General features: G+C 48.3%; 4 protein-coding genes across 4 annotated transcripts; 2 read left to right on the forward strand and 2 right to left on the reverse strand.

Annotated features, from left to right (window-relative positions):
• Positions 1–15,107: 15,107 nt before the first annotated feature.
• VC83_00782 (uncharacterized protein) lies at positions 15,108–16,784 on the reverse strand (the record flags this gene model as incomplete). Its single annotated transcript, XM_024464469.1, has 1 exon — positions 15,108–16,784. The coding sequence occupies one exon, from the start codon at positions 16,782–16,784 to the stop codon at positions 15,108–15,110; it is 1,677 nt and encodes a 558-aa protein (XP_024327887.1).
• A 327-nt stretch (positions 16,785–17,111) lies between these two features.
• On the reverse strand, positions 17,112–17,500 carry VC83_00783 (uncharacterized protein; the record flags this gene model as incomplete). Its single annotated transcript, XM_024464470.1, has 2 exons — positions 17,112–17,401; positions 17,424–17,500. 2 exons carry the CDS (start codon positions 17,498–17,500, stop codon positions 17,176–17,178), a joined length of 303 nt encoding a protein of 100 aa, XP_024327888.1. The 3' UTR covers positions 17,112–17,175.
• Positions 17,501–17,912: 412 nt separating this feature from the next.
• On the forward strand, positions 17,913–19,187 carry VC83_00784 (uncharacterized protein; the record flags this gene model as incomplete). Its single annotated transcript, XM_024464471.1, has 2 exons — positions 17,913–18,064; positions 18,629–19,187. 2 exons carry the CDS (start codon positions 17,913–17,915, stop codon positions 19,185–19,187), a joined length of 711 nt encoding a protein of 236 aa, XP_024327885.1.
• A 1,278-nt stretch (positions 19,188–20,465) lies between these two features.
• Positions 20,466–22,569, forward strand: MIR1 (mitochondrial phosphate carrier protein). The gene is made up of 4 exons (XM_024464472.1): positions 20,466–20,729; positions 20,853–21,272; positions 21,341–21,678; positions 21,743–22,569. The coding sequence occupies exons 1-4, from the start codon at positions 20,593–20,595 to the stop codon at positions 21,790–21,792; spliced, it is 945 nt and encodes a 314-aa protein (XP_024327886.1). The 5' UTR covers positions 20,466–20,592; the 3' UTR covers positions 21,793–22,569.
• The last annotated feature ends 69 nt before the right edge of the window (positions 22,570–22,638 follow it).

Raw genomic sequence — 22,638 nt, forward strand, 5'->3', positions numbered from 1 at the left:
CTTCTTCATTTTGCTTCGAGGTGTAGGCGTTAGTGTGCTTCTAATGCTTGTGTTTCCCTCTTCTCTCCTAGAATGGGTTCCTCAGAATGGTACCAGGGTTAGCAATAAAATTCATTAAACTCATCCTACTCATGAGTTGGCGAGTAACTCAAACTCACAAGTTTGAGTATAGACTCAAATTCATGAGTTTGAGTTCTGCATTCTCAACTCATGAGTTAGATGAGTATAAGTCATGTGATTAGAAGTCATGTGACCTAAAAATCCCATAAGAAATTAAATGAATATTCTATAGGTACTAATCGTTGGTTTCCAAACCACCACCTGGAGGCGGTTGGCGAAAGCGATCCTTGCTGCGAAAGCGATCCTTGCTCTCTCGGCAAACGCGAGCGCGTCCAATGCGACATCAGGACAACGCGACTATCTGGACAACAATTGACACGTAAAGTTACAATCATGTCAATTGATATAGCTAGAAACGAAGCTATTCAAAAAGCAATTGATTTCCTAAATCAGAACCCAACGGAGACTATCGCCGCAGCAGCTAGAATCTACCATGTACTCCCAACCACACTCCGTATGCGACGCATGGCGCAACGCCAACCACCAAAGCCTCGCGGAGGTAACAACAGAATACTTTCAGATATACAAGTTATAGCTATACAAAGATACATTCAACGGTCATATGAAAATGGGTACGGTGCAACGAAGCCAATGGTGTTTAATGCTATCTGCCAACTACTAGCAGCTGAAATCCCGACACATCCACCACCGTCTCAACGGTGGTTCCAGACTTGGATTAAGACTCAACATGAGACTTTCCACACCATTAAAACCCGGCCAATTGAAGCAGCACGTGTTGCTTCTCATGATGTATCAGCTATCAAAGAATGGTTTCATGGATTCAAAGATGTGTGTAATCAATTAGATGTTACTGCAGCTAACATCTACAACTTTGATGAAGTTGGGTTCCGAGTGGGAATGAGCACCGGTGAACATGTGTTAGTGCCAACAGCAGTAAAGGAGGTACGTTATATGTACTCATCTTACATTATATTATTCTAATTTGTATAGCTTTATATACAAGCTCCAGAGAATCGTCAAAGTCTCACAGTAATAGAGACAATTTCAGCTGCTGGCATTGTACTTCCACCGTTCCTAATAATTCAAGGAAAGCTTCATATGGAAAGTTGGTACCATGATAATCTACACGGTGATGAGAGAGTTGCAGTATCAGATTCAGGATATACAAACTCTGAGCTCGCAATGGAATATCTACAGCATTTTATTCAACATTCTGCACCCTCTACAAAGACGAAGTTGCTTATAATGGACTCTCACATTTCTCATGAAGTTCCAGAATTTATAATACTTGCACATCAAAACAACATACATTTACATGTATTCCCTTCTCACCTTACACATATACTACAACCTCTTGACGTTACAGTATTTGCACAGTATAAGCATTGGCACCGCCGTGCTATTCAACAAGCAATTCGGAATTTTGATGTTGACTATAATGTTATTTCATTCTTCCGAGACTTACCTACAATCCGAACACAAACGTTTACAAAGGGAAACTGCATGAAAGCGTTTAGAGACTCTGGTATTTGGCCACCAAACTACGAGAAGATAGAAAAGAAAGTGGCAATATACGCAAAACCAGCACTTTTAGAAACACCAAGGCAAGCAATCCAAGCAAGTCAAGATCTTTCAAATTGGAGTCAAAGATTTGAAGAGATTCTTAGTTCACCATCACGGCAAAAGTGGACATCTTCTTATACAGAGATTCAAGTACAGTTAACAGAAAGTACTTTGGTTACCTCAGAGCTTATGCAAATTACTACTATTATGTCTGAGCAAAGACAACGGAAAGTTAGAAGCAGAAAATCTATTCAAAAGGGTGGAGCTGTTACAGTTGAACAAGCACGGAAGAAGATTCATACGAAGATAGTAAAGGAGCAAGAGAGAGAAGAAGCAAGAGAGAGAAGAGAGAGAAAGCGCATGGTTAACCTTGAGTATAAGCTGCAGCTCCGTGCTGGCATTGATGCATGGAGAGCGGAACGGGTACGGAAAAGGGAATTACTTGAATTCCAAAGGAGTAACCCAGACACCGAGCTACCAAGGGAGTTACTCGAAGTAATCATAGACCCTGATATTGAGCGTAGGAGACAGGAGGAAGAGAAGGAGAAGGAGGAGCAGTTGCACTGGCAATTGGCCGCTGAAGAAAGTGGTTTTGTTGACTTTGCAGACCTTGACTACGACATGATCCACAGTGCAAGTGACAGTGTAAGTGATAATCAATCACTGCCCGACAATATAGATCCTAACCTATTTAATTAATCAATTATATCTACGTTCATTGCTGTTTGTTGTCCAGATAGTCGCGTTGTCCTGATGTCACATTGGACGCGCTCGCGTTTGCCGAGAGAGCAAGGATCGCTTTCGCAGCAAGGATTGCTTTCGCCAACCGCCTCCAGGCGGTGGTTTGGAAACCAACGATTAACCGTGGGGGGAAGCGAGTGCGTCCACTCGCTTATGAGAGGAAGCAAGTGCGTCCTCTCAAATTGCGACCATAAGTACCCAACCATAGTAATTTATATGTAAAAGTACTTAAAATTTCAATTCTACGAAATTATCACTTCTTCATTCTCACACTCACTCTCACTCCCACGACCACTCCCACCCTCAGTTGCGCTCTCATACTGGCTCCCAGATTCGGCTTCTGGGTCAGTAATAGGGTCTTCCAACTCCGGAGGAATTGGGAGGCCCGATTTAGTGAGCTGAGCTATGCTCTTCTTCCGGAGGCGCTCCCGTTTCCGGGCTTTGATTCCTGCCCGGCGGAGCTGCTTCTGGGCTCGGGTTTGGGCCTGGCTCAGTTTCCGAGCTTCTGTGGCAGCGAGCTTCTGGGTCTGAAGCTCAGCTTTCTGGGCCTGAAGCTCGTGGGCTTCAGAAGCCCGGAGCTCACCTCCACACTGGAGTCGGTCCCGGCCCCCCCGCTTCTTCTTCGAGTCCTTGACCTGCTGCCGAACAGCCCGTAGGTCGAGTTCCTGGAGCTGGCCGGCAGCCAGAACCCGGGCTGCCCCAGTAAGCCAGTTGCTGTAGCTCTGCCTTGAGGGGCTACTAAAGGCCTCCGGAACCCGCTCCTTCCACTGCTGTAGGCCCTGTTCTACGCCCTGGAAAGTGGATGGAATAGGGGTAATAGGCTGTGGTAGGGTAGGCGTTGTAGGCTCTGTAGGCTGCGTAGGCTGCGAGTATGTACGCAGCTTCTCAAGGGCTGTATTACAGCTTATAGGCCAGATTCCAGCTTTCCGGAACGCTGATTGTATGGTAGATTCCTTAAAAGTCTGCTCCCGCATTTGTGGGAGATCTCTCATAAATCGGGGTAGGTTATAGGTGATGTCAACTTCCCGTATAGCACGGAGCACAGCCTGCCTATGCCAGTGCTTATAAGGCTGGAATATTCCCACGTCTAATGGCTGTAAAATGTGTGTAAGGTGGCTGGGAAACGCCCATAAGATGATGTGATATTCGGCTGCCATAATGACGAACTCAGGGCTCGTGTGGCTCACATGAGAATCGAGTAGTAGAACCTTGGGATTTCCTGGGTTGTGTGGAGCAGTAAGCTCTATGAAGTGCTGTAACCACCGTAGAGCAAGCTGGCTATTAGAATAGCCAGTCTCCGAGAGCAATATCAGCTCATTTCCACTGAGGTTTTCAGGGTACCATGCTGCCATATGGATTTTACCCGGTACAACAAGTACAGGTGCAATCTTCTGTCCAGCTGCAGATACTGCCTCTATGATCATAATAGATATATGATTCTCAGGGCTCGGAGTATAGAGCTGCTTTACAGCTCGGGGACCATAACTCTCTCACCCCCTGGAATTCCAACCCTAAATCCAGTTTCATCCATATTCCAGATTGACTCTGGATTTATACCATGCTGTAGTACAAATTCCGTGTACTTTTCAAACCACTTAACAATAGCAGGTTCCTCTTGAGCTTGCGTACACTGTTGCGCAATAGGCTTTGTAGTGATAAAGTGGAAATCCATAAGCTCATTCCGTATATATTTAGTGAGCCAGCTCTGTGATGGTGGAGGCATTTCTAAGTTTGCTCTTGAGTTTGATAGCAAACTGAGTGCAACGAATGTCAGTATGACACCCTAACTCTCCCCACATGACCGTAACCTGCCCGACTCTGATGCTTTCTGTCACTGAGGGCGGAGGCATCCTTACAAAGTTGTTTTTAATGAATCCGCTCTAGGATAAGAAAATCTCCTTTGTCCCTTAGCTGCGATTTTACAGCCTGGGATTCCATATGATTAAAAGGTTACGACAAACCTAACTAATATACCACAGCCCTATGTTAAGATGTTAAGGATGAATGTGAAGTAGGACGTAGGTAACTAAGGGCAAGTAGTGTAGTAGATTTTGATAATAGGCTGGATAAGTGCCTGTTATGAATCGTTATATCTAAAAAATCCAGGGTAGCTTTAACACTGAAAATTTGTCATGTTTGTTTAAGACGAGAATTTGTGATATTTGTCATTGATGTTATAAAAAAGGAAAATGTAGTAGTAGCAGATAATAACTACTGCTGCAACTATTTTCAAAGTCAAAGCAGATACCCTACATCGATCAATATGCGAATGACGGCTTCTTAGCCAATGTGCTGCGTACATTGGCTAAGAAGCCGTCATTCGCATATTGCTAGGTCATACCACAAATCATGACCCCTCCAAAATTAGAAAATGTTTTGCAGTACAATATAATAGCTAAAAGGGTGCTTCCATTCACATATCTGCTGCCAGAAGCAGTAGTGTAACGCTGACTTCTGAACGATAGAAGACACAGAGGTTCTCTTGCGTAAAGGTTTACTTATCAGAGGAGGCAGGGGATCAGACACAAAGGCTTCAAGTAACACGTTACTAGTATATAACAAATACTGTATTGAGTTGAGCACGAAGCTCCTATCTAAGGAAATACTATCTACTTATATAGTGGCGTCGTGCCTAGTGGACTCTTGGGAACTCACTCGAGTCCTCGGAGTCCTGGACTCTTAGGACTCTTCTCATCATCCTGCGAGTCCATCACGTGACTAGTGGACTCCTGGGAACTCACTCGAGTCCTCGGAGTCCTGGACTCTTAGGACTCTTCTCATCATCCTGCGAGTCCGTCACGTGATACTTTCGGAACTACTATTCCCCGCTGCCCCTCCAGGTACCAGGGCCGGTCTCATGCGACCTCCCTCCTTCCTGTCCTGTAGTTGGCCAGCCTTCTTGTTCCGTCGTAACACTCACTCCCTTCCCCTGGGCATTCGTCTCGAATCCTATAAGTACGTCCATGTCCCCGGGACTCTGCTGCTCCTCAGCGAGTCCTTCAACATGCAACATGCCTACTGACACTGCCCGCAAACTCCAGGAACGCAACGATCTTGTCCGTCGAATAAAGAACCACGGATACGAACTACCCGAAATGGATTCTTGCTCGAACTGCGTGAGGCGAAACATTACTTGCGTGTCGTCTCCAAATGATTCACGGCGGTGCGCCGAGTGCGTTCGTCGCAACTTGAAAGAAAAGTGTGACTGTATGGGTCCTGAGCATCCCGACTGGGTGAAGCTCGAACGGGAGGAGGATCGCCTGGATCGCGAAGAGGAAGAAACCCTTTCGAAGTTACTTCGTCTGCGAAAGCAGAAACGCCTCATCCGAACCCGTGGTAAAGATATGCTCCGGCGAGGTTTGAAAACCCTCGACGAGCTTGATGCGGCAGAGGAGGCCGAACGTGTGGCTGCTGAGAAGCGTGATGCTGTTGAGGCCGAGGAACAGGCAGTTAGCGCTGCCTCCTCGTCTGTGACCGGGACCCTTGCTTCCTCCGATCCACTGGCCTACTCCCCTGCATCTTGGGATCAATGGCTGGCGGATGGCGGCGTCGATATTCCTCCAGCAGTTCTTTGCTGATGTTCCTTGTTGGTTCCCACGAATTATCCGTAGGTTCGTAATTTTCCCATTTTATCAAAAACTCTTCTCGACGTCCTACTAACCTTCTGTCTAGGATCGCTTCGACCTCATATTCGATTATCTCATTCTCGGGTTGGAGTTCGGTGTCGGTCGCAATTGGGGTATTTCCTCTTGCTGGTTCCAGTAGTGAGACATGAAATACCGGGTGTAGTCTAGACTTCCTGGGTAGCTGCAGTCTGTAATTAACTGAGCTGACTTTGTTCAATATTTTGAATGGTCCCAATTTCTTGAAGTCCAACTTTGTGCTTGGTCGTTTCGTTTTGATATGTTTCCGGAGTAGGTATACTTTATCCCCCTCCTTGAAGGCAGGTTCCATACTGCGCTTCTTGTTTGCGTATGCGGCGGATCGTTCATTTAAGAATTGGATGTCCGTCGCAAGTTGTTCGTGGAACGATTTCAGTTGTTCCACCACGATCAGGGCTTGTTCAGCTCGTGATTCATCCGGTCTTGGTTGCCTATATGCTTCTGGCTGGTAGCCATAATTGGCAAAGAACGGTGAGACTTTCGTTGCTTCTGTCATCGCGCTGTTATATGCAAACTGTGCGATGGGTAAGATCTGAACCCAGTTATCCTGTTGATGATTGACATAGCTTCGCAGGTACTGTTCAAGGGTCTGATTTAATCTTTCTGTTTGGCCGTCTGTCTGGGGATGAAAAGCTGTTGACAGCTTATGATTTGTTCCCAGTAGCGCCATCAATGATTTCCAGAATTTCGAAGTAAAGAGCTTGTCTCTATCTGAGATGATTTCTTCTGGCATCCCATGATCGGCTAATATGACTCGAATGAAGGTATATGCGAGCGCCTCGGCGTCGCTAGCTTCTAGATATGGTATAAACTTCCCATATTTCGTGAGTCTTTCCGTGATGACGAGGATAGAGTCGTATTCTATTCCTGTTAACGGGTCCTTGGAGGGTGGAAGCTTGACGATGAAGTCCAAAGCTATTGATTTCCATGCTCCTTTTGGTACTGGTGTCGACTTGAGTTGTCCGTATGGCAGGTGCCTATTGGATTTTGACTTGCTGCAAATGTCGCACTCTCTTACCACTGTCTCTACCTGCTTCCTCATACCCGGGAAGTAGTAGTGTCGAGTGATTCGTTCGAAGGTTCGTGTTACTCCCTGATGACCGTGTGCTGGTAACGAGTGTTGTTCTTGCACCAGCGGGCGTCTCATTTGACTTGGGACATACACTAACCCTTTGTATCGAATCAATCCTTGTTCGTCGATGGTGAAGTCGCCTTCGACTTTGGACAAGACTCGCTTGGCGCATTCGTCTGTTGCGTAAGCTTTCTTGAGTCTTTCCTCGAGTTCTGTATCTTCGATGACTGAGATCGTCGCTAGTAACTCGTTGTACTGTATTCCTGCATCTGTTTTCTTCAGAATTGCTCTAGGTCTTTCTTCCTTTGGGCCGGCGTAGTCGGTCCGTCTGCTGAGAGCGTCTGCTCTTGCATTCTCGGAGCCCTTGCGATAGGTTATCGTGAAGTGTAGGCTGCGAGGGTTTCTGCCCAGCGGACTTGTCTGCGGTTTAAAACCTTGGTCGTGGTGAAGTATATGAGGTTCTTGTGATCCGTCCATACCTGCACAGGGTAGGTGGGTCCCTCAAGATATACTCGCCACTGCTCAAAGGCAACGACAATAGCCAGTAGCTCCTTGTCGTGGATGTCGTAATTGAGTTCCGCGGGTGACAGTTTCCTAGAGTAGTACGCGATTGGTTTGAACTTACCGTTCTCGTCTGGTTGATTCAGACATGCTCCAATTGCGAAGTCAGAAGAGTCCGTTTCGAGGATGATCTTCTTTGCAGGGTCAAATGTAGCAAGGATAGGTGCTTCCGTGAACTTCGTCTTAAGTTCCTGGAAAGCAGCCTCTGCCTTGTCCGTCCATTTGAATTCGAGATCCTTTCTGGTAAGCTCCGTGAGTGGTTGAGCTACCTTGGAATATCCCGAGATGAATCTTCGGTAGAAGTTGGCGAAGCCTAGGAAGGCTTGCACTTCCTTGACCGTGGTCGGTGTTGGCCATTCCAACACTGCCGTTACTTTTGCTTGGTCCATCTTGATGCCATGCGTTCCAATAATGTAACCCAAGAATTCGACTTGGTTTTTATGGAACTCGCACTTCTCTGGTTTGAGGAGTAAGCTGTACTCCTTTAGTTTCTTCAGGACAAGTTTGACATGCTTGACATGCTCTTCCTTGGTTGCTGAATACACCAGGACATCGTCTAGGTAGACAATGGTAAAGATGTCTAAGTATTCGTGCAAAGCATCATTCATCAGTCGTTGCATAGATGCGGGTGCGTTTGTTAGCCCAAAGGGCATGACTTGATACTCGAATAGGCCATAGCGGGTGCGGAATGCTGTTTTCCACTCTTCCCCAGCCTTGATTCGGATCAGGTTGTATGCTCCTCGCAGATCTAGCTTACTGAAGATCTTTGCTCCTTGAAATCTATCGTGTAGTTCGTTGATTAACGGCAGGGCATACCTGTCCTTGATTGTGATGTTGTTCAACGCTCGATAGTCCACACATAACCGTAGGGAGCCGTCTTTCTTTGGTACGAAAAGCACCGGACTTCCTGCGGGTGATGTGGATGGTTTGATGAATCCTTTTGCTAGGTTATCATCAATGTACTCCTTAAGTACCTTCAGCTCCTTTTCCGATAGCTGATATATTGGTCCGAACGGTGGACTCTTGTCTTTCTCCAAAGGTATCTCGTGATCCCATGGTTGGTGCTTAGGAAGCGCCTCGTTCTTAGGGCCTTCCTGGAATAATCGCTCGTATTCCTTGTACTCCACCGGTATACTCGTCGGTGAGGATGCCTGGGCTAGGTCATCGAGCTCGGAGGTTGCACATAACTCCTTCCGGCCCTGGGAGGGTTTCTCCCGTTGTCGCGTGTCCGTCCGTTGTTCACACGCGCACTGGCTCATCACAACTTTCTCGTTCCACCAGTCGATCTGGGGGTTGTGTTTCTTGAGCCATGGCATACCAAGGATGCACGCATGGTTGTCCATGTGCACGATGTCAAACTGAATCGTTTCCTTGTGCCCGTGTAGCATGACCATTTCCAATGGGACCGTTTCGTGGGTCACCATTCCTTCATTAGTCGAGATGGGCTCTCCATCTACGACCATTAACGGGTATGGTTCGGTTTTCAATTGCGTCTTGAAACCTTGCGTGTCTGCTACTTTCTTTGTCATAAAGTTGCCCGTCGCTCCTGAGTCAATCATTGCTCGGAGGTGTCGCTGTTGTATCTTAGCGACCACATATAGTTGCGTGCTGCCCGTCGTGGCGCATAGCTGGTCTGTACTAGGCCTCTTCGTGTCGCTCGCCGGTGGCCTACCGTCGAGGACTCCTAGTTTTTTGACTCGTCCGAGGAAGGATAGTATTCATCCGCTTCCAATGGTGGTCCTTGGGGAGATCGTTTCCCTCGCTCTTCTGCTTCGTCTAGCAGATGTGGGTATTTCTCGTATACCTGTTTGCTTTTGATAGGCAAGTCCCCTTCAGACTGGCTTCGCCTGAGGGCGTGAACTTGCTCTGCATCTCTGAAGTGTATCCTGGGCGAGGATCGGGGAAACAACTGATTCTGGTGTTTCTTTTTCCAGTGGAGCTTGCAGTCATCTTCGCTGCAATACTCCCAGTAGACATACGCGTGCCAGGGATGATCAGTCTCTGTTGCGTCTGTCGTTGATAGTTCCCGCTGTCCTCTCACCCATGCACTATCTTCCCTCGGAGGCGTGGAGAACGTGTCTAGTTGCTCCATGGCTCTCCTTTCGATGCGTGGAGTGGGTCTCGCATTTTCCCGTCGGAGCATATCTCTGGCTTTCTCGTCGTACTTCTTCAGGGCTCTCCTGCGGTCCTGGTAGTAAAGTTTGACGCTTTTCATATACTTCAGTTTAGCCATATGCTCGACATCCTTCTCCAGTTCTTCCGCTTCTTGGGCTTCCAACTTAGCTACGTCTTGGGACGTGCCAAGCAGCCTGCGGGTATTCGTTAGTTGGTCGTAGTATCTCCAGAGGTCATCCTTGCAGTCGTCCACCTTGCACTTTAACGGAAGTCCCTGTAACAGGTTCCCGTAGAGGTCTTTAAGCATGGGGATTTTCCTCTGGCCATTGGGCTTGTCTCGTTCGGCCCTAATCTTCGCGTGGGCGTGTTTTGCCATGCGTCTTACTACGTTCTTGCACCGTGGACTCATTGGTTCCGTAGGTGCGAGTTCATCGAAGGTCTCCTGTTCCGAGACGGTGAATGATTCCGCCTCCGACCCTTCATCTGAGCTCTCGTCTTCTGGGGTGCTTTCGCCGTTTATTCCCCAGTCCTGTTTGCTCACAAACGTTGCGTTCAACTGTCCTGTCCAGGTGGCATTGAGTTGTTTGCCGACTTTGCGTCCGCCGTTCCCTTTCTTTGGCTGTCTGCAGTCTCGGGCCATGTGGCCTGGCTTGTCGCAGTTAAAACAGAGTCGTTCCTTGAATTGTCTGTCTTTCTTAGGGTCACGGGGTCGTCCAGGTTTGAACGTGGCATCGAGTTCCATTGGGTCCGACCAACGGTTGTCTCGCGGGTGTTGATCCCGTCGTCTGCCCTCGTTTCCCCGGTAGGGGTAACTTTTCTTGGGCTTGTCATAGGTCCGACGTTCCTTCTGGAATTCGTATAGTCGATTGTCGATTCGGACCGTATGTTCGATTAGCGCTACCATGTCCGTTGGTTGTTGTTCCAAACGGGCAAGTTCCATACGTATATGGCTCTTCAGCCCACGTCGGTAGTGGCTGATGAGTGCGCTGGCGTCCCATCCTGTCTGATTGCCGTATCTCTGGAATTCTGTGGAGTACGTGAGGGCGCTGCCAGTCTGCTTAAGTGCAAACAGATGGTCTTCCACGGTCTTGATCTCATCGATGTCTCCGAACATGCGTCGGATTTCCTTACAGAATCCTTTCCAGCTGCCAAACATAGTCTGCGTAGTTGTCATGCTTCCATTGGTACTTTCATATTTGAAATAGTCCTTGAGGAATGGTTCGATCCATCGCAGGGCTTCCCCCCTAAGGTAGGACGCAGTCCACAGGGCATAGCTCTCCTGGGTGGGAAACTTCTCGTCATTGAAGTGCTGGTACAGTTCGACCTGTAGCAAAAACACCTCAAGTTCCTTTCGGTTGCCGGAGTAAGTGTCGGGCAACTTGACGCGTAGAGTTTCCTTGAGTTCGTTGACGGTGGGTGCATCGGGCATTTCTTCATTCTCAGGCTTAGACCTCTGAGACGAAGTTGGCGTGGTGGGGGTTTTCCCCTTCGAACTGACGACAGACATGTTGCTTTGTGTGTAAGCCGGTACCTCGTAGAAGTGGTGCTCAAAGTGTAACGCTGACTTCTGAACGATAGAAGACACAGAGGTTCTCTTGCGTAAAGGTTTACTTATCAGAGGAGGCAGGGGATCAGACACAAAGGCTTCAAGTAACACGTTACTAGTATATAACAAATACTGTATTGAGTTGAGCACGAAGCTCCTATCTAAGGAAATACTATCTACTTATATAGTGGCGTCGTGCCTAGTGGACTCTTGGGAACTCACTCGAGTCCTCGGAGTCCTGGACTCTTAGGACTCTTCTCATCATCCTGCGAGTCCATCACGTGACTAGTGGACTCCTGGGAACTCACTCGAGTCCTCGGAGTCCTGGACTCTTAGGACTCTTCTCATCATCCTGCGAGTCCGTCACGTGATACTTTCGGAACTACTATTCCCCGCTGCCCCTCCAGGTACCAGGGCCGGTCTCATGCGACCTCCCTCCTTCCTGTCCTGTAGTTGGCCAGCCTTCTTGTTCCGTCGTAACAAGTAGGTGTTACGATTACAGCTCACAGCTTGTCACAGCTTGTTACGGTTGTTACCGTTGTTACAGTTGTTACGGTTGTTACGGTTGTTACGGTTGTTACGGTTGTTACGGTTGTTATGGTTGTTATGGTTGTTACGGTTGTTACGGTTATTATGGTTATTACAGTTGTTATGGGGATTACGGGTGTAGCCTTAGCCACAAGGTTACAACCGCTAAGCAGACAACTGTATGTTATGAGGAATAGCCTCACTGTCATACTGACATTCGTTGCACTCAGTTTGCTATCAAACTCAAGAGCAAACTTAGAAATCTCCTCCTCAAACCTACAAGTCACCATACATATCTTGGCTTATCACACCAACAACAGAAGCAATACTACTCAACGATTGCTGCAAACTCTTCTACTACATCTGTTTATGCTACATACATCACGGCATATCATTTGAACACTCATTGAACAAGTTATTAAGAAAATCTCCTCCTTAAGGGGGTGGGCCAATACTACCACATGGCATATCTCTACCAACTAGAGGCCTAGGAACATGAACGATAGCTCTAGAAGCTTCTACGACCCTCTATGATTCATTACACGTCATCGCTCCTTAGTTACCCACAAGATTGGTTAAGTTATGACATAATTTATCTATAGGTACTCTGACCTTGGACCTCCTTTTCACTTCCTATAGGCTAGGAACCCAAGAGATGGTTCTATGGGATTCTCTTACGTTTGCTACATGATTAGCAAGCTAGTTGTGGGTCGCACTTGATTTCTAATACAGTTACCAAGCCTGGTTAGTCATGGAAAGTCATGGAAAATGAGAGAACTACACTCCTTTGGCATAAATAGGATTGCCCTTTCCTTAAGAAAGGGCAAGCAGACAATACAGTAAATCGACTATCACATACTTCCACGTCTTTTCCAAGCTTCCAAGCATTGATCTTGTTACTCCTTGTCTCTAAAAAGTCAGTGAGGTGCTAACCTCTGACTTATCCCTGAGTTCTCAGACTCAACATTTGTTGCAACTTGTCTGAACAACTTCACTACATCACACACCTGATTGCTGCGTTGTGGAATAGTCTAAGCTACAACCCTTTGGCTCTGTTTCCTAAGACAGTGTGTTGTCTTAGTAAAATCATCCCTTCCTTGGGTGGCTAGATTCTCACATCTGGTGCACCCACCATTACAAGTAGTCCTTGAAAAATGGTTCGACCTATTGTAGAGCTTCTCCCTAAGGTAGGACAACATCTATAGGGTGTAGCTCTCTTGTGTAGGGAACTTGTCATCATTAAAGTATTAGTATAGTTCAACTTGGAGTAGTTGGGCTTAAGAATTACACTAATTAATGAAACAAATAGCTCTTAATAAGTCGTAAGGAGAGGTTACTTAATACAACAAATGAGAGTAATAACTCTCGGTATTTTGCTTTACTATTTGATGCTTGAATAGGCTGGATTTGCTAGTTCCATGGCTTAAAAAATGATGATGCACTACTTGATGGGCTTGACAGTGTATTTTTATAGTTTTTTGTTGTATATGCTATCATTAGATGCTTTTAGGTATAACTAGTGCTTCTAAAGATTACTAGTTGAAGTCTGACTTAATAGTTGTGGTGTAGGTAAATATCCGCAGTTTGGTTGTAAAGTTGTAAGCAGGTTATTGTAACCGTAGGTGTATTACTATCAAGTATCAATCGTGAATATAATAGCGTTGTGAATAGTATCAACATTGTCAGTGGCAGCATCAGTCCTAGAGGCTGGAGCTAGAGCAGTGTAGCATTATTATGCTGTAGAATAGGGGTAGGCAGCATTAGTAAGCTTAGCTCAATATGAGTATCATAGCTATTATAGCCCTTAAGCTCTGTTGGTATATCTAATAATGACGAGTCACTCATTCTAAGGATAGTTATCACTATATACAGCATAAAGACAGGTCTTACGATGTTTGCAAAAATGGGCCTTAGCTACTCTTGGCTATACTTGGCATATATCTAGATATATGTTACGGCTATGGTAATGTGATGCCAGTTACAGGGCTAGCAGAACTAGGCTTGGTAACGTGACCTAGGAAGTCATGGGGCTAGCGGGGCTAGGCTGTAGCGTGACTAACAAAGAAGTCACAGGGCTAGCGGGGTCAGGCTGCAGCCTGACCAGGTGTAAGGATGCCTTCTCATCTCTCATTCTAAGGAGTAGACTCTGGGTAGCTGCAGGGTCACGTGTAATCATTTGGGTGGGCTAACCGAGTCGGATGGGTTTCGGGTACTTGAGGAATTGACTCACAGGGTTCCCCCTGGTCACGTGTGATTATTTGGGTGGGCTAACCGAGTCGGAACTTGTAATGGTGGGTGCACCAGATGCGAGAATCTAGCCACCCAAGGAAGGGATGATTTTACTAAGACAACACACTGTCTTAGGAAACAGAGTCAAAGGGTCGTAGCTTAGACTATTCCACAACGCAGCAATCCGGTGTGACTCGCACTCTCATATGCTATTACTGTGAGCTGGGTGCCCTGTGTCCTTACACCAGGCTAGTGGATATTGGATAGTTGAGCTATTCATCAACTATCCAGATTACCCATGACACGACGCCACTATATTAGTAGATAGTATTTCCTTAGATAGGAGCTTTGTGCTCAACTCAATATAGTATTCTTTAAAATACTGTAACGTGTTACATGGAAAGCCTTTGTGTTTAATCCCCTGCCTCCTCTGTCAAGTCAACCTTACGCAAGAAACCTCTGTGTCTTCTATCGTTTAGAAGTCAGCATTACAATATATACTCTAAAGTGTCTGGATACTCCGGATACTTTTTAAATATCAAAGGGTAGGTATATACTCGAGGATATACTCTGATACTATGGGTATATTAGTATCTGTGCCAAACACTAGACGACGGACTTATGAAGCCTAGATACCAAGTCTATGAGGCGTCTAGCACTAGAAGAAGAAGAAATGATAACGAACGTGTAGCAAGTGAACGCAATTGCTTACTATGAATTTTAGAATGAAAGATCAAGGCCATTCATTTTTATTCTCTAGATTCCATACTCGCAGCTGCTTTAAAATTCAGGCAGAGTGCTTTAAATGCTTACAAAAGGCCAATTAAATATTTTATAATTTATTACTAAACGGTTGTTGAGATATTAAGTTACAAAATTCGTGAGTAGTGTAAAATGGGGTGGAGCGTTCGCTATGCTGGAGCTTTCGCTATGCATGTACGTTACCACATCTTCGAACCAACATACCCACCACTAAACCGCTACAAGCTGTTCATTGACTATTCTCGACCTATAGTTTCGCCTTTGTCGTTTCCTGTGTCGACGCCTTCCTCTTCACAACTCTATCCACAATGTCCATCGCCTGCCACAACCTCCTCTCCTGCAATCTCGGCGCCACTACCTGCACAGATAGCGCACTATCCAAATAAACCCTTCTATCCACCGTCTTGCGATCCCAGAGCATCCTCGTTCTATCATCCAAGGTTCCCAGCGACTTCCCCTGCACCTCTCCCTCCAAATCCTTCTCATTAACCTTGCGGATGGGCACGGTTCCAGCGGGCCAATCCAAAAGCACAAAGCTGCTCGTATACCCCACTGTATTCCAGCGATCAATCTCCGGCACTGGATGCGGCGCAACTGGCAATATAACCGCATCGATCGTTCTACCATCTGGCGTCTTGAAAACCTGTAACATCTTCTTCATAACCTCCAGCCTCTGCGCATGCAACTCCGAGACGTACTCCACGCTCTTCGGCGCCTTCCTATCCACCTTGCCCTCTAGCCATGGAATCAGCGGCTCCTTCGTCTCCTCAATTAAATCCAACATCGCATTATCCCCCATATCAAAGAACCCATATGCCAGCATCTGACACTCCGCCAGCGCCTTCGCGTCAATCTCCACCACCTCCAACCCCGCCTCTTTCAGCGCCACCACCGTCTCCTCCACCACATTCGCCACGGGCGGCAACGGCGTAACAGAGTGATCAGTCCGAATCACCCCGAACACCGGCTTCTCCCACTCATCCCCCGCGCGCCCCTGCTCCTCCCAAGACCCAGGTAGCGCATCCGCCGCGCTCTCCCACGGCCGCGCCCTCGCCACGACCTCCATAAACACCTCCACATCGCGCAAGCTCGTCGCTATCGGGCCCGCCGACGTCTGCAACCCCAGTCGTCCCCGCGTCGTCGTAAGCCGGCCCATCGGTCCGACGTAGGGAATCCGCCCGGACGACGGCTTGAACCCATACAGCCCGTTGCACATAGCCGGGACGCGGATGGAGCCACCGATGTCGGTTCCGACGCCGAGCGGGGAGCCGCGGAGGGCGAGCAGAGCTCCCTCACCGCCAGAGGAGCCTCCAGCTGTTAGGGCGCGGTTGGCCGGGTTGAGGACGCGGCCAAAGACGTTGTTGATGCTGTCGAGGGCCATGAGGGTTTGCGGGATGTTAGTTTTGACATAGAGGACGGCGCCGGCGGCGAGAAGGATGTCGACTAGGGGGCAGTTGGCCGGGGCGGGATGGAAGGCCATGGCGGCTATGCCGAGGGAGGAGTCCATGCCAGCAATGTTGAAGGTGTCTTTGAGGGAGATGGGGAGGCCATGGAGAGGGCCGATGGCGCGCCCGGTGCGCTCCATGTGGTCATCTAGCTCTTTGGCACGGGCAAGAGCCTGGTCAAAGAATATCTCAGTGAGGCAGCTTGCGAGTTGGTGGGCGATGGCGGCGCGCTTGCAGAAGGCGGTTGTGACTTCGAGAGCTGTGAGAGATTGGCCGTGGAGGCCATTGAGGAGAGAGTAGGCGTCATGGTCCTCTGTTATGGAGATCTCGTCGGCGGTGAGGATGCCGCACGTGGAGGGGATAGAGCGGACATCAAGCTGGGAGGTCGGGGGGAGTGATTTTAGTTTCCATTCGGACGGGATAGCTCGGTCTTGCTCGGCACGCTTTTGGGCGCCTATGGATTGCCAGGTTTGGGGCATATTGTAATAAATTACAAGGGACCGTAAGTAAATGGTAAATGGGTAATATATTTATTCTAAATGGATAGATTGTAGGTATAACACATTAATAGGGAGGCATTTCTCTACGACTAGGATTGTGTGGGGTAGCGGGGAAGCTCCGCCGTTTTTGATGCCTCGGCATTAAAAAGCCGTCCATCAGTTAGGCGACAATAGAGATGGCAGATTTAAATCCGCAGGTAAACGCTACAAGAGAATTACAATATGCCTCGGGGCAGAATAACGTATGTAATTGGTTTATTTATAACCTTCTGGTTGAATGAATTAAGGGCAAAATCTCCATATACCCAGTAAAACAATAAATAAATTCTATATACCCAGTTCCATCCCACGTGACCCACCCAAGCCCAATCTAGAAACTCCCCCCGTTCTCATATGAGAACGGGTCAATTATGAGGCCTGCGGCAAGTCCTGGCATTATGCCCAGGCTCGCCACAGGTGCCGCAGCGTGTGCGGACCAAGTCCGGCACAGCTGCAACGACTGCCCCAAGTGGCAGAAGTCCTCCATGATCCCGGCGAGCCCGGCGTCCTCGAGGACGCCGGGCACAAACGGCGGTTGCCCCGTCTTTGTCCCTCTTCTGGAGCCGCCAGGAGAACTACTCCTTGAGGGACCAAGCGTCCAAGTCGAGGAACTCGCTACCGTCGACAGGGGCAGCGAGTTCGGCTAGCGAGGCCATCGTAGGAGGCAGGGGCAGGGGAGGCGGGGGAGTTTGTGCCTCGCGCGAGGGCTTCCGAGGGGGGTTTCGAGGGGGTTGGAGGAGGGAGTGAGCCTGGGAGGTGTCAGCGAGGTTCTGTGGTGGAGGGGAGGAAGGGAAGGGGGAGGAGGTTTTGGGGTCTCAATTGACCCCCGACTTACCGTGCAATTGAGCTGGTATATTGCCAGCTCAATTGCTTCAAAAAGGCCATATGAGAGCACGTACTCTCAAATGAGAGTACGCCTCTCATTGGCTCGTTAACCTTTCCAAAGGAGGGTTAGCGGCCAACTGGGTAGATGGAGTTTTCTTACCAGTTTACTGGGTATATCGAGTTTTTGCCCATGAATTAATTGGTCAATAGCTACGTTAGAATCACGGAAGGCATTATCCTGCCATGAAGATGCAAGGCTCCAAAGCTAAGATATTCAGAGAATGGTTCCGAGAATATACAGCGGCGGGAGGCGATGATCTCTCAAACGATTCCGATATCGTTCAGGCCGTGTATTCCGACGAGCTTGATGCTAAATTCATTGAACAACGAATAATGTAAAAGCAATGGCAACGGCACGCTACCAACTAGGCTGATCTCAATTTCTGGCGAATCGCCGCGTTTGGTGCTAACTTCTGAATGTCACAATAAGCCGAGATATGCCACTTTATCACATAGCTGGGGGTCTTACGACGTCACAAAACTCACTTCAGATGATCTAGACACGTATGTCGAGGCACTACCCGTTGAGAGATTCCCAAAAACATTTAAGGATGCTATTGAGATTACACAAAGATTGGGTTTGGATTATCTGTGGATTGATTCGCTGTGTATCATCCAAGATAGTGTAGATGATTGGCAAAAAGAGTCGGCTCTGATGGGCTCGGTCTTTGGTGGCTCAACTATCACGATAGCTGCGTCCTCCGCTCTTGATGGTAGACAAGGATGTTTTATGAATCAACCCTATTTCAGCGGCGGTTTTCGAGCTCGAATAACTTACGGTGAGCTACGAAGAGTACAAGATTTTCGAAGCCAACGAGGTTACGATCTTTCAACTTTTGAAACTCATTTGGGAACTAGAGCCTGGGCACTGCAAGAGAAAATGCTACCCCCTCGAACAGTTCACTTCGCGACCGAGGTGCTTTCTGGGAATGCAGAACGACAATTGCATCCGAGTACTTGCCAGATGGTTTTCCACGTTTACAAGTCTCGCCCCTTGTCAGCCGAAAGGGGAAATTGCAACTCCACTGGCCTGATATCGTGCGGCTCTATTCTGCAGCAAATCTAACCTTTGGGAACGATAAACTGCCAGCACTTTCTGGAACCGCGAGACTTGGATATACTGAAACCGGCGATCTCTATCTTGCGGGGTTGTGGAGGGATAACCTTGAGGAGCAGCTATGCTGGGCTCGTCCGAGATTACAATCCAGTATTATGCGACCACGACCACCTTGGAGAGCGCCGACTTGGTTTTGGGCCTCTATAGATGGAAACGTGACCTGGTATGCTCGGCAGAAAGGTATCCTTGAAACCGCGTACGCGCAAGTCTTAGATGCGTACACAACAAAATACGGCTATGATCCGTTCGGGCAGATGACCAGTGGAGTCATTCGAGTTGCTTGCTCAACTATGGCAGCCGGCTACTTGGTCCACCCCAGTGAATCTAATAATCCTGCCTAAAGCAGATGCCATCATTGAGTTATATGCTGGCTATAGGGATCTTAACTTATTCCGTCCAGATAGACTGTCAAGACGACAGTAACACACCGCCCGGTAAACTATGCTATCTGTTGCCTATCTTCAGTGGAAAAACTAGCACTAGGACACAACATGAAGGCGAAGACTAGATTTATGAGTTAATGATTGAGGGCATTGTGCTTCAGGCCACAGGCGCCACAAAAGGCGAGTTTTGCAGGACCGGATCTTTTAAATTCTACAAAGGTCGCGGCTATAGCATTGGAGGGTGAGACTACGAAGAAGAGACTTACGAAAAGTTTCTAATGGTATTGAAAGGAAATGGAAAGGCGACTGCAAAGGTAGCATGCAAAGAGGTCATAAGCAATCGTAAACATATCGATAAACGATATGTCATTACTCTTTTCTTGTATGATAGAGCAACAAATAACAAAAGCGTTTAAATGCATAATTTCTATAGACCGAAGGAAAGTAGGAGCTTAGCTATGTATACTATTTTCACCTATCGCTCGCCCTGCTTAACCTGCTCACCTATGGCCATTTAATGTCGCGGTGCAACACGTCGCAGCAACAAGCCGCAAGTTACGGCCTATACGTTGTAGTCAAGACGGCCTGTCACATAGTGAAAGGGGACAACTAGATCAGCGCGAGGGCCTCAAAATTGCCATGCCGTACAATGGCTTCTACCAAAGTACCATGAACAACTTAACCCTGACTCAATGCCGAATAATATCAACTATCCAATGTCTTGGGAGGCATTTGAAGCCGTGGGCGGCCGGATAAGCGGATGCATCTCCACTTGTTGGAATGTCAAGTGGACTTTAGGCGGAGATAGGCTCTTCAGGGTACTCTTCAACCGGCTCGCTCTATGGTGTGCGAAGATACACGCAAAAGAATGGAAATAACTCATCCGAACATGTCTGTTATGCCCTGTATATTATATACACCCCGTATATAAACATATAAATATAAAATTCCCGTCGCGGTCGCCGAGACAAAATCAACAATGACGAGTCGATTTGGGTGTCCACGTTCCGAATTGGCGAGTCGTGATGGGCTAAGTGGAGTTATTTGTAGGTACGGAGTACTTCCACCACTTCCAACCACTCCGGACGAAGATTATCCGAAGTTTCCCAGCCTTCCAAGCCAACACAAGCAACAAATTAATATCTCGCTAGCCCCGATTATACCCGGCCCCTAAAATTTTGAACGCCCTCGAGGCAATTACCGTCGACTCTCGCCAAAACCTCTTCTCTCCCATCTCCATCTCCAATCCATCTCCATTCCAAGATACTTTCAGTCAGTAGTCTTTTCAGGACCACTGAACTTCTACATCTCCACTCTATACTTTCTCTCCTCACTTCACATCCCAACCTCCTACACACTCACAATGGCCTCTTCCGCAGTTGCTGTCGTCAAGGCTGAGACTCCCGAGAAGCTCAGCGGCGCCGCTCTCTACTCCAGATTCGCCATCGCTGGTGCCCTCTGCTGCTCCATCACCCACGGTGCTCTCACCCCCGTCGATGTGTAAGTCTCAGCCGCTCCTGATCCCCTCGGCTCAATCAATCTGTTCCCATCGACCCTTGTTTGGAGCATCCCACCCACAATCAACCCGAGAAGTTCAAATCAGCTAACACCGTCTCCTCACAGCGTCAAGACCAGAATCCAGCTCGACCCAGCAACCTACAACCGCGGCCTGATCGGTGGATTCCGCCAGGTCATCGCCAAGGAGGGCGCTGGTGCTCTTCTGACCGGTCTCGGCCCAACCTTTGCCGGTTACTTCCTCCAGGGCGCCTTCAAGTTCGGAGGTTACGAGTTCTTCAAGCAGCAGTCCATCGGCCTCGTCGGCTACGAGACTGCCGCCAACAACCGCACCGCCGTCTACCTCGCCTCCGCCGCGTGCGCCGAGTTCTTCGCCGATGTCGCCCTTTGCCCTCTTGAAGCTACCCGTATCCGTCTCGTTGCCGAGCCTACCTACGCCAACGGCCTGATCGGCGGCTTCAGCAAGATGCTCAAGACTGAGGGTGTTGGCTCTTTCTACGCCGGCTTCGGTCCCCTCCTGTTCAAGCAGTACGTTCTCCCCCAATCCCTCAAACCTCTACCCCCCTCCCACAGGCCCGAAACTAATGAATCGACAGGGTCCCATACACCATGGCCAAGTTCGTCGTGTACGAGAAGGTCGTCGAGGCCGTCTACAAGCAGGTCGACCGCTCCACCCTCTCCGACGGCGCCCAGACCGGTGTCAACCTCGGCTCCGGTCTCATCGCCGGTTTCGCCGCCGCCCTCATCTCCCAGCCAGCCGACACCATGCTTTCCAAGATCAACAAGACCAAGGGCGCTCCCGGAGAGGGCACCACCACCCGCCTGATAAAGATCGCCAAGGAGCTCGGTCTTAAGGGCTCGTACACCGGCATTGGCGCCCGTCTGTTCATGGTCGGAACCCTGACCGCTGGACAGTTCGCTATCTACGGTGATGGTAAGATAACCCCCAGCCGTGCTTCTGTGCATGTATTGGATCACGGCTAACACATTCCCTACAGTCAAGAAGGCCCTCGGCGCCGTCGGCGGTGTTGAGATTGCCGTGAAATAGATTTTCACGCACCTAGACGAATTGGAGATGTAGAAAGTGGATGGTAGGAAAACTGGAAAAAGGAGGAGTAGACAGGGACTATCCTGTCAACGGAAAGGCGGTGGGAATCTGAACTGACATCGCATTGCAAACAATGTTCCCGGCTGTTTTTCTTCAAGGGCGCGGCGAGAAGATATTTCTTGTTTTCTGGCTCGGGCGCAACTTAGAGAGATGCATAGATGATAGACCTTTTTTATTTTGCGCTCAGGCTGGTGGTTTTGGGGCCGACAAGGCGCTTGTATACTACTATAATTGGATCGCGGAATTTGGATGTGGAATAGTAGTGTTATCAAGATTATGAAGTTTGCGTTTACTTGTGATGCTGATCTGTTTGGTATGGTAGGGAAGGGTATCTACTTTTTGAAGCTCTACTGTCAGAAGCTATTCTAGGAGCTTCCAAAGAAGCCTTACATGTAATCACAACGCATATTTCTCCCCGCCTAGATGAATCATATTCCCATCCCGCACATGCTGATTGGAGGAGGACATGAGTCCCGTCGTCCACCAAAGCTCCTGTACCAGATTGTCTGGCTTGATGAGGAAATCCGGGTACATCGGGTATGGGTTTCTGAAGATTCCCCAAGCCCATACTTCCCTCTGCTTAACCTAGCTCACCATCATCGTCGACACACCTACAACTATTTTCTCAAATTGACAAATTGCTCACAACTTTTTCCCCCTATACTGTAACGGGGTGCCGCCGTTACAGTACATGTGGTATATAAAGCGAGTTACGCGTATTCCGGGCGAGCCGGAATACTGTAAGTCTTTTTGGCTCAGTGGGATGTAGCGCGAGCGTAACCGTAC

This window comes from Pseudogymnoascus destructans (assembly GCF_001641265.1).
Source record: "Pseudogymnoascus destructans isolate 20631-21 unplaced genomic scaffold scaffold_2, whole genome shotgun sequence".
Taxonomy (NCBI): Eukaryota; Fungi; Ascomycota; class Leotiomycetes; order Thelebolales; family Thelebolaceae; genus Pseudogymnoascus; species Pseudogymnoascus destructans.